The sequence below is a fragment of the Muntiacus reevesi genome, chromosome 1 (genome assembly GCF_963930625.1).
Source record: "Muntiacus reevesi chromosome 1, mMunRee1.1, whole genome shotgun sequence".
Classification (NCBI taxonomy): domain Eukaryota; kingdom Metazoa; phylum Chordata; class Mammalia; order Artiodactyla; family Cervidae; genus Muntiacus; species Muntiacus reevesi.
In genome coordinates this window covers 239,586,450-239,603,121 of record NC_089249.1, presented here as the reverse complement: position 1 = coordinate 239,603,121, position 16,672 = coordinate 239,586,450, and the positions used below count along the sequence as shown (strand labels likewise).

At 55.1% G+C, this 16,672-nt stretch overlaps 1 protein-coding gene across 5 annotated transcripts in view; it reads right to left on the bottom strand.

The window, feature by feature from the left end:
- Positions 1-1,147: 1,147 nt before the first annotated feature.
- The window catches only part of SYNPO (synaptopodin), a 57,430-nt gene continuing 41,905 nt past the window's right edge, over positions 1,148-16,672 (bottom strand). For 3 of the 5 annotated variants that reach the window (XM_065918919.1, XM_065918920.1, XM_065918922.1), the window contains 2 exons: positions 9,064-11,411; positions 1,148-3,871 (listed from right to left, as the gene is read on the bottom strand). In XM_065918919.1, the coding sequence (XP_065774991.1) occupies positions 3,221-3,871; positions 9,064-11,411 (2,999 nt within the window). In that variant the 3' untranslated portion in view covers positions 1,148-3,220. Of the gene's footprint in view, positions 3,872-7,058; positions 11,412-16,672 lie in introns of those variants that run through there. The other 2 variants (XM_065918921.1, XR_010660924.1) reach the window with 2 other exon arrangements.

The following is a 16,672-nucleotide window of genomic DNA, read 5'->3' as shown; positions in this document are numbered from 1 at the left end:
ATATCTCTGGCTGCCCTATGGAAAGTGGGTTGGCGGGAGCGAGACTGGAGGCAGGAGGATTTCACTGTGGTCAAGCGAGAGCCAGCGGGTGGCTGGACCGGGGCGGTGACAAAGGGCATGGAGAGAAGGAGAGGGGCTTGAGGGGTACGGGAAATTACCAGGTCGTGGGGAGAGACTGGTTGCAGGAGATGAGGAAAGAGCCACTCCCACTTCTGGCTTGAGTCATGCAAGGAAAATAATGGTGATGGGGGGCAGATACTTAGTTCAGTTTGGAATGAAATTGGTTTGAGGTGTCTGGGCACCAGGATCACCAGTAGGCATGGGGACAGTGTGCTCAGGGGAGGTTTATCTTCTGCTGAAGATAAAGATTGTGTCAGAGGTGCGTTAACCACTGCCAGGGAAAGGTGGGAGGGGCGGGGATGTGCTGGGTCCAGGGACGTGATCTCCTGTACCTGTGTGCCAGATAGGTTGTCCAAGGGCATCTCTCTTAAGAAGCCTGGACTCTGCTGTGGATCACCAGCGCAGTTCCTGACCCTCAGAGTCCTTTGCTCTGTCCCTGTTAGAGGAAGGTGAGGGATGTCCCGGGGGCAGGCTTGGCCTCACCTGTGAGAAGAGCCATGATCCCCTTCTCTGGGCAAAGGACGCCCCATCAGAAGAGGAGCACTGCTAGTGGTGTGGGTCCTGAGCTCTCTAGGGTTGCCTGGACTCTGATGTTACCTCTTGTAGGGGCTCCTCCTCCTGCCTGAAGCCCGGCATCAGGGAGCAGCCTAGAATGCTGGGCCCTGATGCAGCCTGGCCCTGACCACTGCAGTGACAGTGTCCTGTGGTCAGGGCCCAGGCGATACCACCTTGAGACATCCCTTCACCCCACTCATTCATTATACAGATAGGGATGCTAGGGCCTGGAGAGGGAGTAGGTTTACCCAGGGTCACTCAGCTAGTAGGTGATAGGACCAGAACTTCAACCCAGGGACTTCTTCTGTGGTCCAGAGTGTTATCTTTGTTCCCCATCTCTCTCAGGGTTGCTACTTTCCAAGCGCCCATCCCTTGTGTATCAAACATTCTCATCCACCCCACATCCCACGGACTGTTCCATGGTTGGGGGAAAGAGAAGAGCTTTAGACATAACTGAAAATGACACAAGGGACAGAAGAATGCAAGAAGCATTTATTGAGGGCCAGAGCTGAATTCTACAGGAGGCAAAAGGCAGGACATAGGCAATTTCTAGTGGGTTAGAGAAGAGGACTAGGGGAAAAGGCAGTGACAGGGAGAGAACAGCCAGACAGAACTGCAGCTTCCCAAGGCTGCCTCCTGCTGGCTCTTTGTGGGAAATGCAGGTACAAGTGGATTTTTCTGTGCCACTGCATTAACTGTAACCTAATAGGGTCTTTTCTCTGAAAGAGGCCCTTAGCCCCAGTCTCCCATGCTACAAGGGTCCCTGAAGCAGGTGGGGACTTCAGTAATATGATCACTCATCACTGACAAGCTGGAGCACCCTCTCAACGTCCTACCACCAGAGCCTATGTTCCCAATCTTTAGGCCTGAGGAATCCTCTGGGATCAGTCCTTTATTCCAAAGCATCTCCCCCTGATTCTCTCTCCCATCCTGACCCCAGATTGCCCTAGCCTCACTAAGGGGTTCCAGGTCTAATATAAACCTGAGGGGTGGGGTAAGTCTACCCCTAACCCCCCAAATCACGCTCTGTCCCTCACCTTTAGCAACATCCTGGTATCTTTCACTTACATACATACCTCTGATCCTCAGCCAGTTCCAGCCCCCACCCCCACCCCAACCCTTAGGATCTTGAAACTGATATTTTAAACCTCTAGAGGGCACCATGAGCCAGCTCTGGAAACTATAGGTAGGACAGAGGCACATTCCTCCCTGTGTCCCTTCTGGGGTTCCCAATCAGAGTCACTACAGCTTAAGGGACAGACCAGGGCCTGCAGCCAGGCTGCCCACTGTTACTGGGCACCAGACACTGGCTAGCTCAGAGTGTGATAGGAAAGAGATGAGGCAGAGCAGTGCCTACTCATCTGGGCACAATACAGATGCTGAGCCTAAAACCAAAGAGTGGGGGTAATTCCTAAGGAACTAGCAACACAGGCAGACTCTGGTCTAACCCCTCACTCACCCACCCAGACGCATCTGCCCAGCCAGTCCTCCAGTACTACTTACTCTCCCTTCCTTCCTAATACTATGGAATGCATTTCAGGACAGGAAGAGCCCTCAGAGGTTGTCTGAGCCAATTCATTCCCTACTAGAATCTCCTCTCTGCATCCTTGCCATGGCTTGCATACTGCCCAGAACAACTCTTTGCCTCCCTCCTTCCAAGTGGGCAACCTCAAACTCAGAGCTATCAAGTAAAGCCAGAGAATAACAGATTGCTCCAGGTCAAACTGTTTTCTCCCCAGCTCAGTTCTGAGCCCAGAGTCTGCCATGAAAGGGCCCAGAAGGGACAGATGAGTTGCAGACACCTATAGCATTCCTGGAGGCCCAAGTCCTGGGCCTGGGGGAAATATCGCCTTACAACTCTTCTCTGGCTACAGATGTCCCAGGCAGTCTGAACTGGGATGGAGAAAACATGAGAGGGATCTGAGAGGAGGAATTTTCCTGCTTCTTCTCTCCAGAGAGGCCAGCCGGACACCTTGAGCTGGCCTGGGAGACCCTCTCTAAAGGTCATCATGGTAAAAATAGAGCCTGTCTGGGAAGAGATGGAAAACAGCTGCTCCCTGAGACTTGGTGCCAGGGAGGCGGATGGTCAAGCCAGGACTTGGACAGGCAACTCAGGCATAGGATCCTCGGAACACACCCCCTCATTTGCCAGACTCCAGAGATCAGAGCCAGGAAGGTGGGAGAGGAGTATGGAATCCTGCAGTGCAGCAAGTTTAGGGGGCCATACATACAATGCCCTGCCTGTGTGTAATAATAAAGGGGGGAATTTAGAGGTTGAGATTGCCTTGGCCAAAGCTCTATTAAACAGACGGCAAAGCTGAGGAGCATTGGAAAGGTCTTTCCATACAGCAAGGGCTAGAACCCAAACTTGGATCATCACCGCACCCCCAAACCCAGAGCTCTCTCCCGCTGACTCCTGATCTCTGGGGCTGTCAAAGTAGCCAGACCCCTTGGGGACATGGTGCTGGGATCTCCCAAGCCCGATGACAATTTTTCCTGCGCGGCCCTCCCAGGGCAGGGATGGGGTGCGGGCGGGGAAGGCTTGTTAGGTGGTGCAGGAGGCCTCGGTGGGGAGGCTGCCACGCTTGAGCCTCAGGCTGCCGTTCCACCCGCGGGGACAGATGTTGTAGCCGAGGATGCCGGGTGATTTAGCCCCGGAGTCCTCGGAGTCGAGGGACACATCGGAGTCCGTGGGCGAGCGGCGGTAGGGGAAGGGCCTAGGCGGTGCGGGTAGCGGGCTCCTGGGGATCGGAGCGAACGTGGCCCCGGTGGCCGCGGCAGGACCGGGACGGGCAGGCTGTGGCGAGCGCATGCGCGGCGGTGGTGGTGGCGGCGGCGGCGGCGGCGGCGGCGGCGGCGGCGCCCTCGGCGGGGAGAAGGGCCGAAGGCTCTCGGCGCCCGCTGGCCGCGGGGAGGCGCTCTTGCGCCGGGCCGCGTTGATGATGTTTCTAGCCAGAAGCGCCTGCAGCTGGCGGCTGGGGGGCCGCGCCTCCGTCTCAGATCGCAGCGGGGATACGGAGCGCTCGCTCCACGAGGGGGACATGGGCGGCGGCGGTGGCAGCGGCGGGGGGCTGCTCATGCTGCTCCCACGGCCCGGCTCCCAGGGCCCCGGGCTCACCCAGCCATCCAGACTGCTGGGGGGCCGGGATGCGCCGGGCGTCCAGGGCGGGGAGGTGGGCAAGCTCTCCCGGCGGTCCTGGGGAGAGAGCAGAGAGGTTGGGGGCAGGCGTTAGTGCTGGGCTCCTCTATACCGGGGTTTTGGACTGAAGTTAGCAGTGACTGCAGTAGAATGCAGGTGCCCCAATTTTCATTTTTCAGATGCTTGAAAGAGCCCATGCTGCTTGCCCCTGTGCGTCACAGAGAGCCGGGTTAGGAGGCAGACCCCTTTGTTTAATGAATGAACTTGGTCAAATTGCTTCAGCAACAGAAGCAACTGGAAGCCCCTGGGCTTCAGTTTCCTCCTCTGTGAAATGGGAGCATAATGTCAGCCTGTACCCTAGAGGGTTGCTGTGAGAAGTAAATGAGATAACTTATGTAAAAGAATATCACAGTATGATAAGATTTGCTAGAAGAGGTTAAGTGTGCAACCGATGTTAGTTACCATAAAGACACACTTGAAAGGATATACATGAAATGAACCAGAGTGGGTCTCTGTTGGGAAGTAGGGTGAACTGGGCAGGGTACACAGCCACAGGGGTGGGAATAAGACTTTTAATGTATTACTTTTTATATAAGTTTAAGGTTTTGAACCGTATGGATATGCTATCTATTTAAAAAATTAAAACCAAAAATATTGATCATTATTTCTAAGACTGGACTTAGGGAAAGGCCTTCTCAGTCCCAATCCCCCTGTTGTATTGCCATGGTCACCTGCTAGTTGCCCCTTGGATCCTTGATCATGTAAGTTCCTACTAACAGATAAAACATAAAAGAAAGTTGGGTCTTTGCTCCCTTCCCTGGACCTCTTGCCAGCACGGGGTAGGGGAGAGTGGATTTGGTGAGGCCAAGTTGGTGACCCTCTTGAGGTTATAAAGCACTGCTCTGCTCTGCACAATCATACCTGCTTCCTACCTCCATGGGGACTTTCCAGTCTACAAAGTTTGTTCTCATTCTTCCTCTCTCATCAGATCCTCACAACCGTCTGGTGAGGTAGCCGGTATTATCACAAGCCATTTTACAGTGATGAAAATGATGTTCAGAGGTGTAAATAGCTTTCTGGTGTATTCTGCCCCACCAGGAAATGTGTGTGTGACTGACTGCTGCTCAAAGGCTGCAGGTGGGTTTAAGTAGTTTGAACTGGTTTGAGAATACAGATCTTGGGGACCCATGTCCAGCATGTATCTGCTAAATCAGGGGTCGCTGACCCCCGAGTCATATACTGGTACTGCTCTGTGGCCTGTTAGGAACAAGGCCACACAGCAGGAGATGAGTGGCCAGCAAGCCAGCCTCATCTGTATTTACAGTCATCCCCCTCCCCCCATTGCTCATGTTACCCCCTGAGATCTGCCTCTTGTCAGATCAGCAGAAGCATTAGATTCTCATAAGAGCATGAACCCTACTGCCCTTGAATCATCCCAAAGCCATATCCCACCCCCACCCTTTCCCACCTGGTGGAAAAATTGTCATCCGCAAAACCAGTCCTTGGTACCAAAAAGGTTGAGGACTACTATACTAAACCATCCATCTGTTTAGCCAATCAGATTTCAGCAAAAGCCAGGCCAGTCAACCTGCAATCCAATCCAAATTAACCAGCAGTCATCTCTGAGTCCAGAACTAGCTGGTCTGTTCAGTGTCTCCTAGCCAATCAAAATCTAGAACCACTCATAAGCTCCATTCTCTCATCCAATCAGTGAACTTTCACAGCCTAACCGGTCAACCTCTCATCCAGTCAGAATCTCATTTCTCTCCATCAAAAGGAAGCGATAAATTATTTGTCTTCTCCAAACAACGCAGCAGCTACTAGATGGGCCCAGACTCAGAAATGGAGACTTTTAACCTAAAGAGGAATGTATCACAGTCTAAAGAGTTTTCATGGGATTGGTAATGTTAGGGACTCCTGGGGACTTCCAGGGCTCCAATCATCAAGTAGGAAAGTTAAAGCTCAGCATGGACTCCACCCCTTTTACTCCAGGGTCACAGTTGTGTGTATATGAGCCAGAGACAGTGCGAGCTGCTGTCTGTGAGCCATCTCAGGAATCTTTCAATCAGCCAGGCTGTGGGAAGTGGGGCCAAGAGTTCATGATCCAAGTCCATCAACAAGCACTAAGGCAGAGGAACCAGGGCTTTCAGCCAGGAGAAAAGCAGGCTGCGGCAGGAGGAGCTGTGATAACTGTCTGACACCTCTAAGGACTGCCTTTGCCTTTGGTGGCTTCAAGGGAAAAGCTAGGGCCAGCAAGTGGAAGGAGTAACAGAACTTACTTCTCAGAATGTGTGGGTTGGAATGTTGGGGGCAGTGGTGAGCAGCTCCTCATCTTTTGGCATTGGGCCACGGCCTGACCTCATCAGAACTGCCCTGTCTGGGTACTGACTGTGTGTGTATGCGTGTGTGTGTGTCCGTGGGCATCTGCACCCTGGTTGGGGGGAGTGTATAATACAAAAATGCTGCAGGGAATCAGAATTACTCACTTTCTGAAAAAGATCTCAATTCATCATATACCCCAGAGCTTCCTGGAAATGCACATGGGTGAAAGTTCAGAAAGGAGCACCCACTTAACCCAGCACCAGTCCCAAAGTAGGGCATGTGTGTGAGGTGGGCATGAGTGGAGCAAAGGGGAATATCAGAGACCAAAGACAGCTAGCTACCCACAGCTTCTGTCATCCTCTCCTTGTGTGGAAGGGGAGACAGGCCTAGGGGTTGTCTAAGGTCACACAAGGAGTCAGGTGCAGATCTGAGGCTGGAACCCATGTTTTCTGGCTCTCGATGGCAGTTTGCTCGGCTCCACGAGGGGCAGAAACTTATTATATGCAGTGATGACTGGGAAGCTCCCAGATTTAGATAATGGGAGAGTGGGATGCTGGGAGAAACTAAGGGGGGAAAAAGTGTACATGCTCTGGCTAAAGGCACTTATGAAGAATCCAAATAAATCCGGACCATAAGGGGCGTGGGTTTTTCCCATCTACAGACTTTTTGGCCAAACTCCAAAGGAAGGAGAAAACAGAATGTGTCTTCCAAGGGTTTCTGGTTCCCTGAGAGCTGACTGGGGGAAGAGAGAGGGCAGCCCTTACTGCCAAGCCAGCACACATCTGTACCCACAGCAGATCCAGACACTCAGCAGATGCAGGCAGCATGCGGACTGTCACCACAGTTCCCAGGCCAGAGTCGGGGAGGAGGGAGAGGGCCCGGACCCTCAGTCCGTGAGTGTGGCAGAAAAGAAGAAGCAAGACAGATTTGAGGCAGAGTGTATTGAGAACAGGAGAGAAAACAAAGTTGAGGGCAGAGCTCAGACAGCCTGGCCGAAGGAACTGCAGGACGGAGGGTGGGCTCTTCCATTGCTGGCCCTCGGGTGTTGAAGGGAGCAGGGGTCCGGAACACGGGCTTCACTCTGTCCTGGGAGGGGCTTGGCATGAAGAAGCTGAACTCACTCCTGACTTCCCCACGCATGCCCCCACGTTCCGGGCAGAATGAACTCACTGGGAAGGCACCCCCTGTTCCCATGGAGACGAGCCGAGAGCTCACGAAAACTGCAGGCTCAGCCCAGCACGGGCACCGCCTCCACCACCCCTTGCTCCGCTGGGGAGCCCAGAAATAGGGCTAGGAAAGAGATAGTGGGTGGTGCTCAGCCCCCGGTTTTGGGAGGCTTCCATCTGAATTCTGCCTCTTGCGTCTATATTCTCTCGCCCTCACGAAACGTGGTTTTGGGGGGCTGCAGCACATCAAAGGTGTCAGAGATGGGAAGGATCTCAGGCTACCTGACTCAAAACCCTCACAGTATGAAGGGGGAAACCGAGACCCAAAGATACACATGGAGGCCATATTTTAGAATCCAGATCTAAGTCCCAGCCTTTTCCTCCAGACCTCAAGTTCTCCTCTGTCCCCTCCCTGGGCTGCCATGCTCCTGCCCCAGTCCTTGCTGTGTTCCCACGGTCTGTCTCCAGGCAATCCTGAACCTGAGCCTAAACTTCTGATTTCCTGGCCTCTCCAGCCACACCCTCCTCGGACGCCCTTACAGACATCTACTTCCCATCTGTCCTAGGACACCTTTGTCCTAATTTCCTTCCCCTCTCTTCCCAGGGGACTCTCTTGTCACTTACAGGACCTTTCTCCTAAAGTGCCAGCCTGTCCTGTCCTCTCATTCCTCACAGACGGTCACAGCTAGGAGGGCCCTCACTGTGTTTATGAGAAAGCTGAGGCCCAGGAAGGGAAAGTGACTTGACCAAAGTCACACAGCAAACGGGAGGCCGAGATGCCTCTCTCCTTGGGGCCCCTTTGTGCGACACGTGGATGGTTTCTTTCAGCCGTGCAGATCTGGGCTGAGGGTGAAACCAAAACAGCCAATGGATCTATTTCTAGGGACCTCTCTCCCTGCTACACACCCACCTCTGCAGAGCCTTCTCCTGGGCTTTCTCTCGGGGATCCCTGGGGACCTCCCACACCCCAGAAGAGTGAGGGCAAGCCAGGTGGAACCAGGACTGAAGTCTGGGATGAACTGCATAAGCTGTCTAGAAAGCAGAGCCAGATGTTCGGAGAGGGCGTGAAGGCAGCTGAGCAGAGGGGCAGGAAGAAAAGCGTCAGCCAGCCGTGGTGGGCTGAGTCCTCATCCAGCAGAACCCGGGAGAGGAGATAGTGTGGAGGCCGAGGCAGAGGTCTCTGAAGCAGCGGAGAGGAAACAGTGTCCGGAAGGCAGAGGTGGAAGAGACAGACCCGAGCAGGTGAGAATCCAGCAACAGGCAGAAAGAGGCCGGAGCCGGGGCCACGGCGAGGGCAGCCCACCGGGGCGGCAGGCCCTGGGCTGGCCGGTCCCGCCGCAAGGGCAGGCTCTGTGTGCTGCAGAAGCCCCTGTTAGGGCCCCTCTAGGCCTTTCCTCAGCAAGACGCTGGCAGCCCTACAGCTTATAAAGGCCAGGTGAAGAAGCCCCCAGTCTCACTAGGGCCGGCCAAGTGGTCCTCTCTCCATGACCCTTCTCCCCACTGGTAGCTGACTTCAGATCTCTCAGACGTGGAGTCCAACCACCTCGCAGGAGGGAAGGGGCAGCGATAGCTCAGAGAGGGGAGGTGACTTGCCCATACGGCACAAACCTAGCTGGTGGCAGCGTCAGCCCTGAGTCCCCGTACTGCTGACTCAGCCCCGTGCCACTTCCTGCTCTCCATCCGGTCCCCGGACAGGGGCTCAGACAGGCAGTGGGATCCCTGCGGGGTCCGTTACTTGAAGCAGAAGGATGGCTTCCACACCTGAGCCTCGATCCCCGCATTCCGGGTGGAGAAGGAGGGCCTGGGGGCTTGCTTGGCTCGGGGAGACCACGCCCTGGAGGGTGATGCGGGCGAGATATCACTGCTGTAGGTGGGGCTCACGGTGGTGGGCTGGAGGCCGTCCTGGCCAGCGGCGGTGTAGCAGCGGGAGGGCCGAGGCAGGGCAGGTGACGGTGGGAGAGCCGCCTTGGGCAGGCTGGGCACCAGGTCCAGGGAGCTGGGCTTGGCAGGCGAGGCGGCTCTGGGCGAGGCCTTGGCAGGTTCTTTAATGGGTGAGAGGACGAAGAGCGAGGGCCGCATTTGGTAGGGCGGCTGCTTGGTGGGCTCTGGACGCAGGACCCCATTCTCGGGCAGGTAGCCGTGGAAGAGCGAGGCAGGTGGGGTCCGGGCCGGGCTCCGGGAGGCCACTCGGAAGGTGCCACCAGGTGCGTTGGTGGAGTACTTCCAGGATGAAGGCAGGGACATGGTGGGTGACGGGCAGCGGGCCAGCTCTGCGTGGCCCGAAGACTCGATGACGTACTTCTCCATTCGGGACTGGCGGCGGGCGTAGAGCTCAGCCCCCTTCCCCGAGGCCTCTGAGAGGTTCTGGTTGGGTTTGGGCTTTGGCTTGGCCTGGATGCGCGGTGACTTGAGGCAGGAGGCCCACTCGGGGACGGTCTCCTCGGCGTCAGCAGGGCTGGCCCTGTCCCGGGGTGCGGGCTCCTGCTGGAAGTTGGAGGCCTCGGCCCCAAGGGCGAAGGGCTCCTCCTCCAGGCCTGCCTCCCCCTGGTCCCTCTGCCTGCGCTTCTCATCAGCCGTCTGTACCAGGTCCAGCAGGTCTGGATTCGGGGTCACCTTGGGCTTCTCCACGAAGGTGAACATGGATTTCCGGCTGCCCCTGCGGGCCATCGACTCCTCCAAAATGCCTGTCTTGCTGGCAGGGACAGCCTGGCCCTTTAGATGAGAAGGCTTGGGGTCGGAGCTGGGGTACAGGGCAGAATAAGATGGGGGAGACCTAACCCGGGAAGTCAGGGGGGCTGTGGACAAGGTCTCAGCATAGGTGGGCGGTGGGGTGAAGTTTCCTACGGGGCGTCTCTCCAAGGCGGGGCTTCGCTGTGCCACGGGCCTCCTCTCCAGCATGGGGCTGTGGGACATTACGTGTCTCTGTGGCCTGGGGCTCCTGTCTGCCACACTGGAGGGCTGGGGGGCAGGGATCTTCTCCCCACGATGTCGTCTCTCTACCATGGGGCTTCGCTCCATCTGACCGGTGCTGCCCGGCGCCTGGATCCCAAAGGGCCTGGCCGTCCTGTTGACCACGGATGGAGGCTTGGCCAGTGTGAGGTGGACCTCGCTGTACAGTTTGGTGGGCGTGGTGGTGGTTGTCCGCCCGGACATCTCTTGCTCTGTGGACACGGCTGGGGCTCCAAGCTGGACGTCAATGAGCAGGGAGCTGGACATGAAATCTGGGCCCAGGGGCCTGGAGCTGGAGATGGGAGTAACTTCTCTAGAGAAGGTGCTGGTGGCGGTAGGTGGAGCTGATACCTTATCAATTAGGAGCGTGCTGGATCTCACCTCCGTGGCTGACTCCTGGGTTTGCCCGCCAGCACACGGGGTGCTGGGTTTAAAATCTGGCACTGTGTCATTCGGAGGGAGCTGCGCCTCGGAAGAATTCTGTTGGACGCTGGAGAGCGGCAGGCTCTGCGGGGTGACGGCTGCCGATAGGTTCTGGTTGACATCTGTGGCTGGCAGGTTGTGGTTGCCGTTAGAAGCTGGCATGATGAGCGTGGTGCCGGCCGAGGGAAGGTTTTGGCTGGCATCTGTGGCCGGGCTGCGGACCTCCTCTGGAGGTGGGGTTGGGGGACTCTGCTGGGCTTCTCTGTTCTGGGACAGGTGAAGCCCGTTGGCCGTCAGCAGGGCTGCGTTCTCCTTTAGATAAACCACCAGGGGTACCTCCTCCTCCTCGCTGGCCATCTTCTCCAGGTGCCGGAGTAGGCTGGCCTCCTCCGAGCAGCCCTCCATGCTGTGACTGGGGACCCCTGTGTCAGTGCTCTGGCAGGCGGGGTTTCTCGGAGGGCCTGGCTCAGGGAGCGAGGTGGGACTCAGGCTGAGCCCCGGGGCATGGCCTGCGGGGCTGGCGGGGGGCACCCTGAGGGGCTCCTGGCTAGACTTCGGTCCCCTCTGGCCGTGGCTCTCCAAGGTGAACTCGTTCACCCTCTGCCGACGCCTGTTGAAGAGCTGGACTCCGCGGGAGTTGGAGCTTGGAGGGGTGGTCAGCTGGGCTGCGATCTGCTGGCTCCTCGCCTTGGCCTCTTTTAGATCCTTCTCGGTGAGGCTAGTACTCCGGCCCAGCGCTGCGGGAGGGACAGAGGCCCAGTTAGCACATGGGATTGCAGAGCCACAGCGGTACACAGACAGACAGATGGTCACTCGTGCTCCCCAGCTACAGATGGCCTTTTCCTCTGGAATTTGATCTTTACTCACCATTTCCTAGAACCTCCTCTCCTCATAAAGATCCCTGACCCAACCGTCATGGCCCAACTCAAATGCCACCAACCATGTAAAACCTTCCCAGACTACCCTTTCAGTATTCACCGACCCCTTGTTTGGATTCCCCCTGAAGGTTGTTGACACGACACTTTCCCAGACTCAGCAAGAATGCCTCACCCCAGCAGTCAAGGCCCTACTACATCCTGGACACATCTTATGCCACTCTTCTCTCTCACTGGGCTCTGCCCAGGTTGACATTCTGGTTCTTGAAAATGACAAATTTGTTCCTGCCCCAGGGCCTTTGCACTTGTGGTTCCCTCTACTGGGGATGATCTTTTTCCAGGGAGCATTCCATGTTCCTTCTTATCACTCAGGACTCACCTCTCTGGAGGGGTCTTCCTCTATAATCAGCCCTACCCTTTCCTAACTCATCTCTTTGTTTTCTTCATAGCTTTCAACACAATTCAGTATTATTTTCTTTACAAGTTTCCTTGGCTATTATCTATCTCCCTGCCTAGAACATAAGCTCTAAGGGGGAAATGACCTTGCTTGACTTGTTCATCCCCTAACCCTGGCCCCTAGAATAGTACCTGGCAAAAAGTGAGCACTTAGTAAGCATCACTATCTGCATGAGTGAACTGGCAGGACATCTTCTCTGCATCTCTTAGGGCCCTTTATAGTTTCAGAGTATAGTCATCTGTTAATACTAACGTTTCCCCTTTTTAGAATAGGTGATACATTTACATGAACTAAAAAAAATTAAAAACATAAAAAAGTATATGGTGAAAAAAATCCCTCTACCTCCGAGTGCTCCATATCACAAATCAGGTAGCAACTGTTAATGGTTTCTTATAAATCCTTGAAAAATTTCTTCCCATTTTCATTTAAACAATCATTTAAAAATTCTCACACTCTAATACTATAAAGGTAATACATTGGGCTAATTTCAGCAGTGACTATACTGGAACAGCATACCTCATCTTATCTTCACAAGAACCCTAGGAACCCCTATTTTACAGAAGTGGAAAATGAGGTCCAGAGGCTTGTAAGTAACTCACCCAAGATCACACAGCAAAGGGTGGCAAGGCTGGAGTCAGAACCAGTTCTCTCTGGGCCACAGTACATGCTCAAGCTGCCTGCTTGTCCCAGAGGTCCCTCTTGGGACATACAGGGGGCAGAGTCGGTGGGAGTCAGGGTTCAGTCTGGGGCCTGAGGTCAGGGATCAGGTGGGGTCAGCCCCTCTTAATCTGCAAATTCACCACAGGCCACCATTCCTCTTTCTATCACCAGTGCCCGGTTGGCACACAGTCAGTGTTCACGTTGTGTTTATTGAGTAAGGAATGAAGAAATGGACACATGAACAAATGGACCTGTGCACAGATGGATGGGACAGCCTGTGGCCAGGGCTAGCAGCTCAGTCGGTGGCTGGGAAAATTGCTCCCTTTGTCACCCCTCCCCACCGAGGGAGCTAATTAGTTCTTGAGGAATCTGACCCTGCCCTCCCTCCTACCTTGCCCTCATTAGCACTGGCCGTGACATGCTGAGTGGGTCTCCCGGGACAGTTTTCCTAGGCATCTTGGCAGCAAAGCTCAGAATTCATGGGCTTTCAGAGCTGGAAGGGCCCTTACAAAGGAGCTTTTTCGCTATCACCCCCATTTTATAGATGAAGAAATCAAGGTCTGGAGATGACTCAAGGTGGAGCTGACACCAGGGGAGGCCCACACGGGGCACAGTGACTGCCGACAGCCAGTTCACGGGTCCACAGACTCTCTGGCCCCAACCTCCTGCTTCCTCCTCCCATCACCACCTGGCTCCCCACCACACACACCTGCGCCCACCTTGCAGAACAGCTATAACTCAGCCTGCCCCCTGATACCTGTTTGCTTGTGGTAGAGCTCCTCTCCTGCCTGGATCACCCCATCGATAAAAGGTGACAGCTTTGAAGGTTGAGCCAGGCTGCTTCCCAGGGGTAACTTAGGTAGAAGCAGGCCAGCCACACAGGAGGAGTTACTCAGCTCATGCGATGTCCCTCTCCTCTGCTCTGCTCAGAAACCAGGCCTCTGCTATTTGCTAGCTGTGTGACCTTAGCAAGTGACTGCTCCTCTTGGAGCCAGTTTTCTGAATTGAGAAGGCAATAAAAGCCCTGACATTAGGGTTTGGAGGCTACAATGAGGTCACGGATGCCGGGGGGTGGGGGTGGGGTTGTTGTCATTCAGCCCAAGTAGACAGGACAGAGGGCCCATGCTTCCCTGGAATGGATCTGGAAGTTGGTGACCCCACGTGACTCCCTGGAAGGGGTCAGAGCTGCTTCTAGGAAAGGAGATTCATTCCACAGATCATAGTCCTGAGGGGATATGACTCTCTAATGGTCACACAGCAGGGGATTCCAGGGTGATCGGCAGGCAGGGATCACTGCCCCAAGTGATCACAGAACCTCAGAATCTCAGGGATGGCTGTCAGCGTGCCTACCTCCCCAAACAATTCCTGCACCCCTGAAACCACGTCCCTGAGTGTCCAAGCCTTACATACTCAACTGACAGGGCGCTCACTACCCTAAGGATGCGCCTTCTACTAATTAGCATTCTTCAGCTCTAAAGTCATATTAACTCCCACCTCTTGACATGGCTCTGCCCCCCACCGCCACACAGATAAAGTGCTTTCTCTTTCCAACTTACAGCCCTGCAGAGACTCAGCCACAAGTCCCATCCTACAGGGCACGGTCAGGACAGACATCCCTGGGCCCACAGCGGCTCTTATGACACAGCTGCAGCCATCATAGCTCATACTGGTTGGGCTCTTGCTGTGTACCCAGACTTCACACATACTATCTTATTTAATTCCCGAAACGATTCTATGAAGCACAAATTACTATCATTCACTTAAAAAAAATCATTTTATTTGTTTATTTTTGGCTGTGCTGAATCTTTGTTGCTGCATGTGCTTTTCTCTAGTTGTGAGGAGCGGGGGCTACTCTCTAGTTGTGGCATTTGGGCTCAGCAGTTGCGGCTCCCAGGATCTAGAGCACGGGATCGGTAGCTGTAATGCATGGACTCAGTTGCTCCTCGGCCTGTGGGATCTTCCCAGATCAGGGATCAAACCTGTGTCTCCCACACTGGCAGGCGGATTCCTTGCCACTTAGCCACCAGGGAAGCCCCTATGATTCACTTTTTAGTGATGAGAAAACCAAGGCTCGGAGATAATGTCCAAGGTCACAGAGCCGGAAAGCAGCGGGGGCTGGCTCACCCCTGGCTCTTCAGGACTCCAGGGAGCACCAGGCTTTCCAGTCAGCAGCTTCCACAGTGCCAGGCTCCTAGACAGGGCCTCCGTGTGTGTATAATTCAGACCTTCCCAAGTCTCTGTGCTTGTTTTGTTTTTCTCTTCGTGTCTCTGTTTCAGTCCTATCTCAAGGCTGGTTCTCGGGGTCACAGGGCGAGAAAATGCTCCAGTGTTAGAGCGTGAAGGGCCCTGAGGGATAAGCTGGCCTGGGAGGCCTTAGAGAGTGAGAGGGTCAAAGGGAAGGCCATGGGCCAGGACCTGGTCTGCTGACCTCCTGCCAGCCTGGGACCCTCCCCCACGCTACTGTTCCCAGGCCAGAGGAACCCAGCAGAAAAGGCCAGGGGGTGAGACAGCCCTGCCTCTTAGGGAGCTCCCGTACCCCCATCCCAGCCCGCAGTGACTCCATGGAAAAGGAATTTGGCAGGAGGCTTGGACCAGACCCAGCCAGCAATCCAGACGACTTTTGCCACCCTGCACAAACAAGGCTGAGAGAATGGGGGGCTGGGCCAACTAGAGGCACCTCAGATCCTCCCACTGCAGGGCATCGGGGGCGGCAGCTCTACCCCAAATTCCCCAGACTAGGAAACTGCCACCAGCTGGGTTCAAGATTGTGGTCCCCAGCGTCAGAGACACAAGAGACGGCTGCGGCCCACAGGGGCAGCCCCCTTGCTGAGCTCCCAGTCTTCCTGGCTCAGCTTGCCACCCATAAAAGTCGTAACAGCTCCCTCTTCTCCCAGCCTCTTCAGTGGTGGTCCTTGAAAAACCCACCCTGGACAATGGATGAGGGGTTCTGAAGACAGGCCTCAGGAGATGAAGGGATGAGGGCAGACTCAAGGAAGAGCTGCCCCAGGGTCAGGGGACCTGAGTCTGACAGGGTTGAATCCCCAAGTGGGGAAGGGGAACCAGAAGCCCTGAGTACACCCCTTAGAGTGAAGATCGCAGTGGCTGCTGTAATCACTGAGCCCTCAACAGCCCGTTATAACGTGCTGCGCCATGCACTTTATACCCATCATCTCATCCGATCCTCCCAACAATCACGAGGAATAAGTACTATTATTCTTCCCAGTGTGCAAATGAAACCAGAGCTCAGAGAAACCTGCCCAGGGTCATATGACTTGTAAATAGCAGAGCTGGGATTCAAAACTCCCAAGCCTGGTTGCTGAATCTCATTTCTTAACCACCTTGCCTTCCGGACCCTGACTCTGGTGGGAGGGGTATGGGTAGAGACTCCAGCGCTCCCCGATACTGATCTGCGGGCCCCTCTGTTCCCACATCTGGCAATCTGCACCCACCATGGTGTTCTCTCTTCTGCATATGCAGCTGCCTAGAGCGGCTGATGCTTTCTTCCCCTTTTTCCTCTCAGGAGAAGAGCTGATAAACTCATTGTTACTAAGGGAAAAATGACTGCTAGGACATAAAAAACTAGTGGAGTGGAAAGAGCACTGTGGGGAGTCAGGAGACCTGAATTCGAGTTGTGCCCAGGCGGCGATAAGCCCTTTCTTTCACCCCATCACTTCTGTAGGCGGCTGTCTGTTCTGCTGACCATCAGGCCTCTTGACCAAGGACCCAAAGGAGGGAGGCGGGGCAGGGGAACGGAGGCCAGAACAGAAGGTCACGACAGAGAGAGAATTCAAGGAAATGCTTCTTCACACGGCTGCCGTCAATGGGAGTGCCCGGGCCCTGAGCAGGGTGGAAAGGGTCGGGGAGCCAGAAGTAGAAGAGAGACTGGCTGGAGACAGCCCATTGTGGCTGCCTGGAAGTCTTGGCAATGGGACAGGTAAACAGGCTGGGTAAACTGGCCCCCTGTGGGGTCAGGAAGGAACCAATGGCTGGCCGCTGCACAACTTCA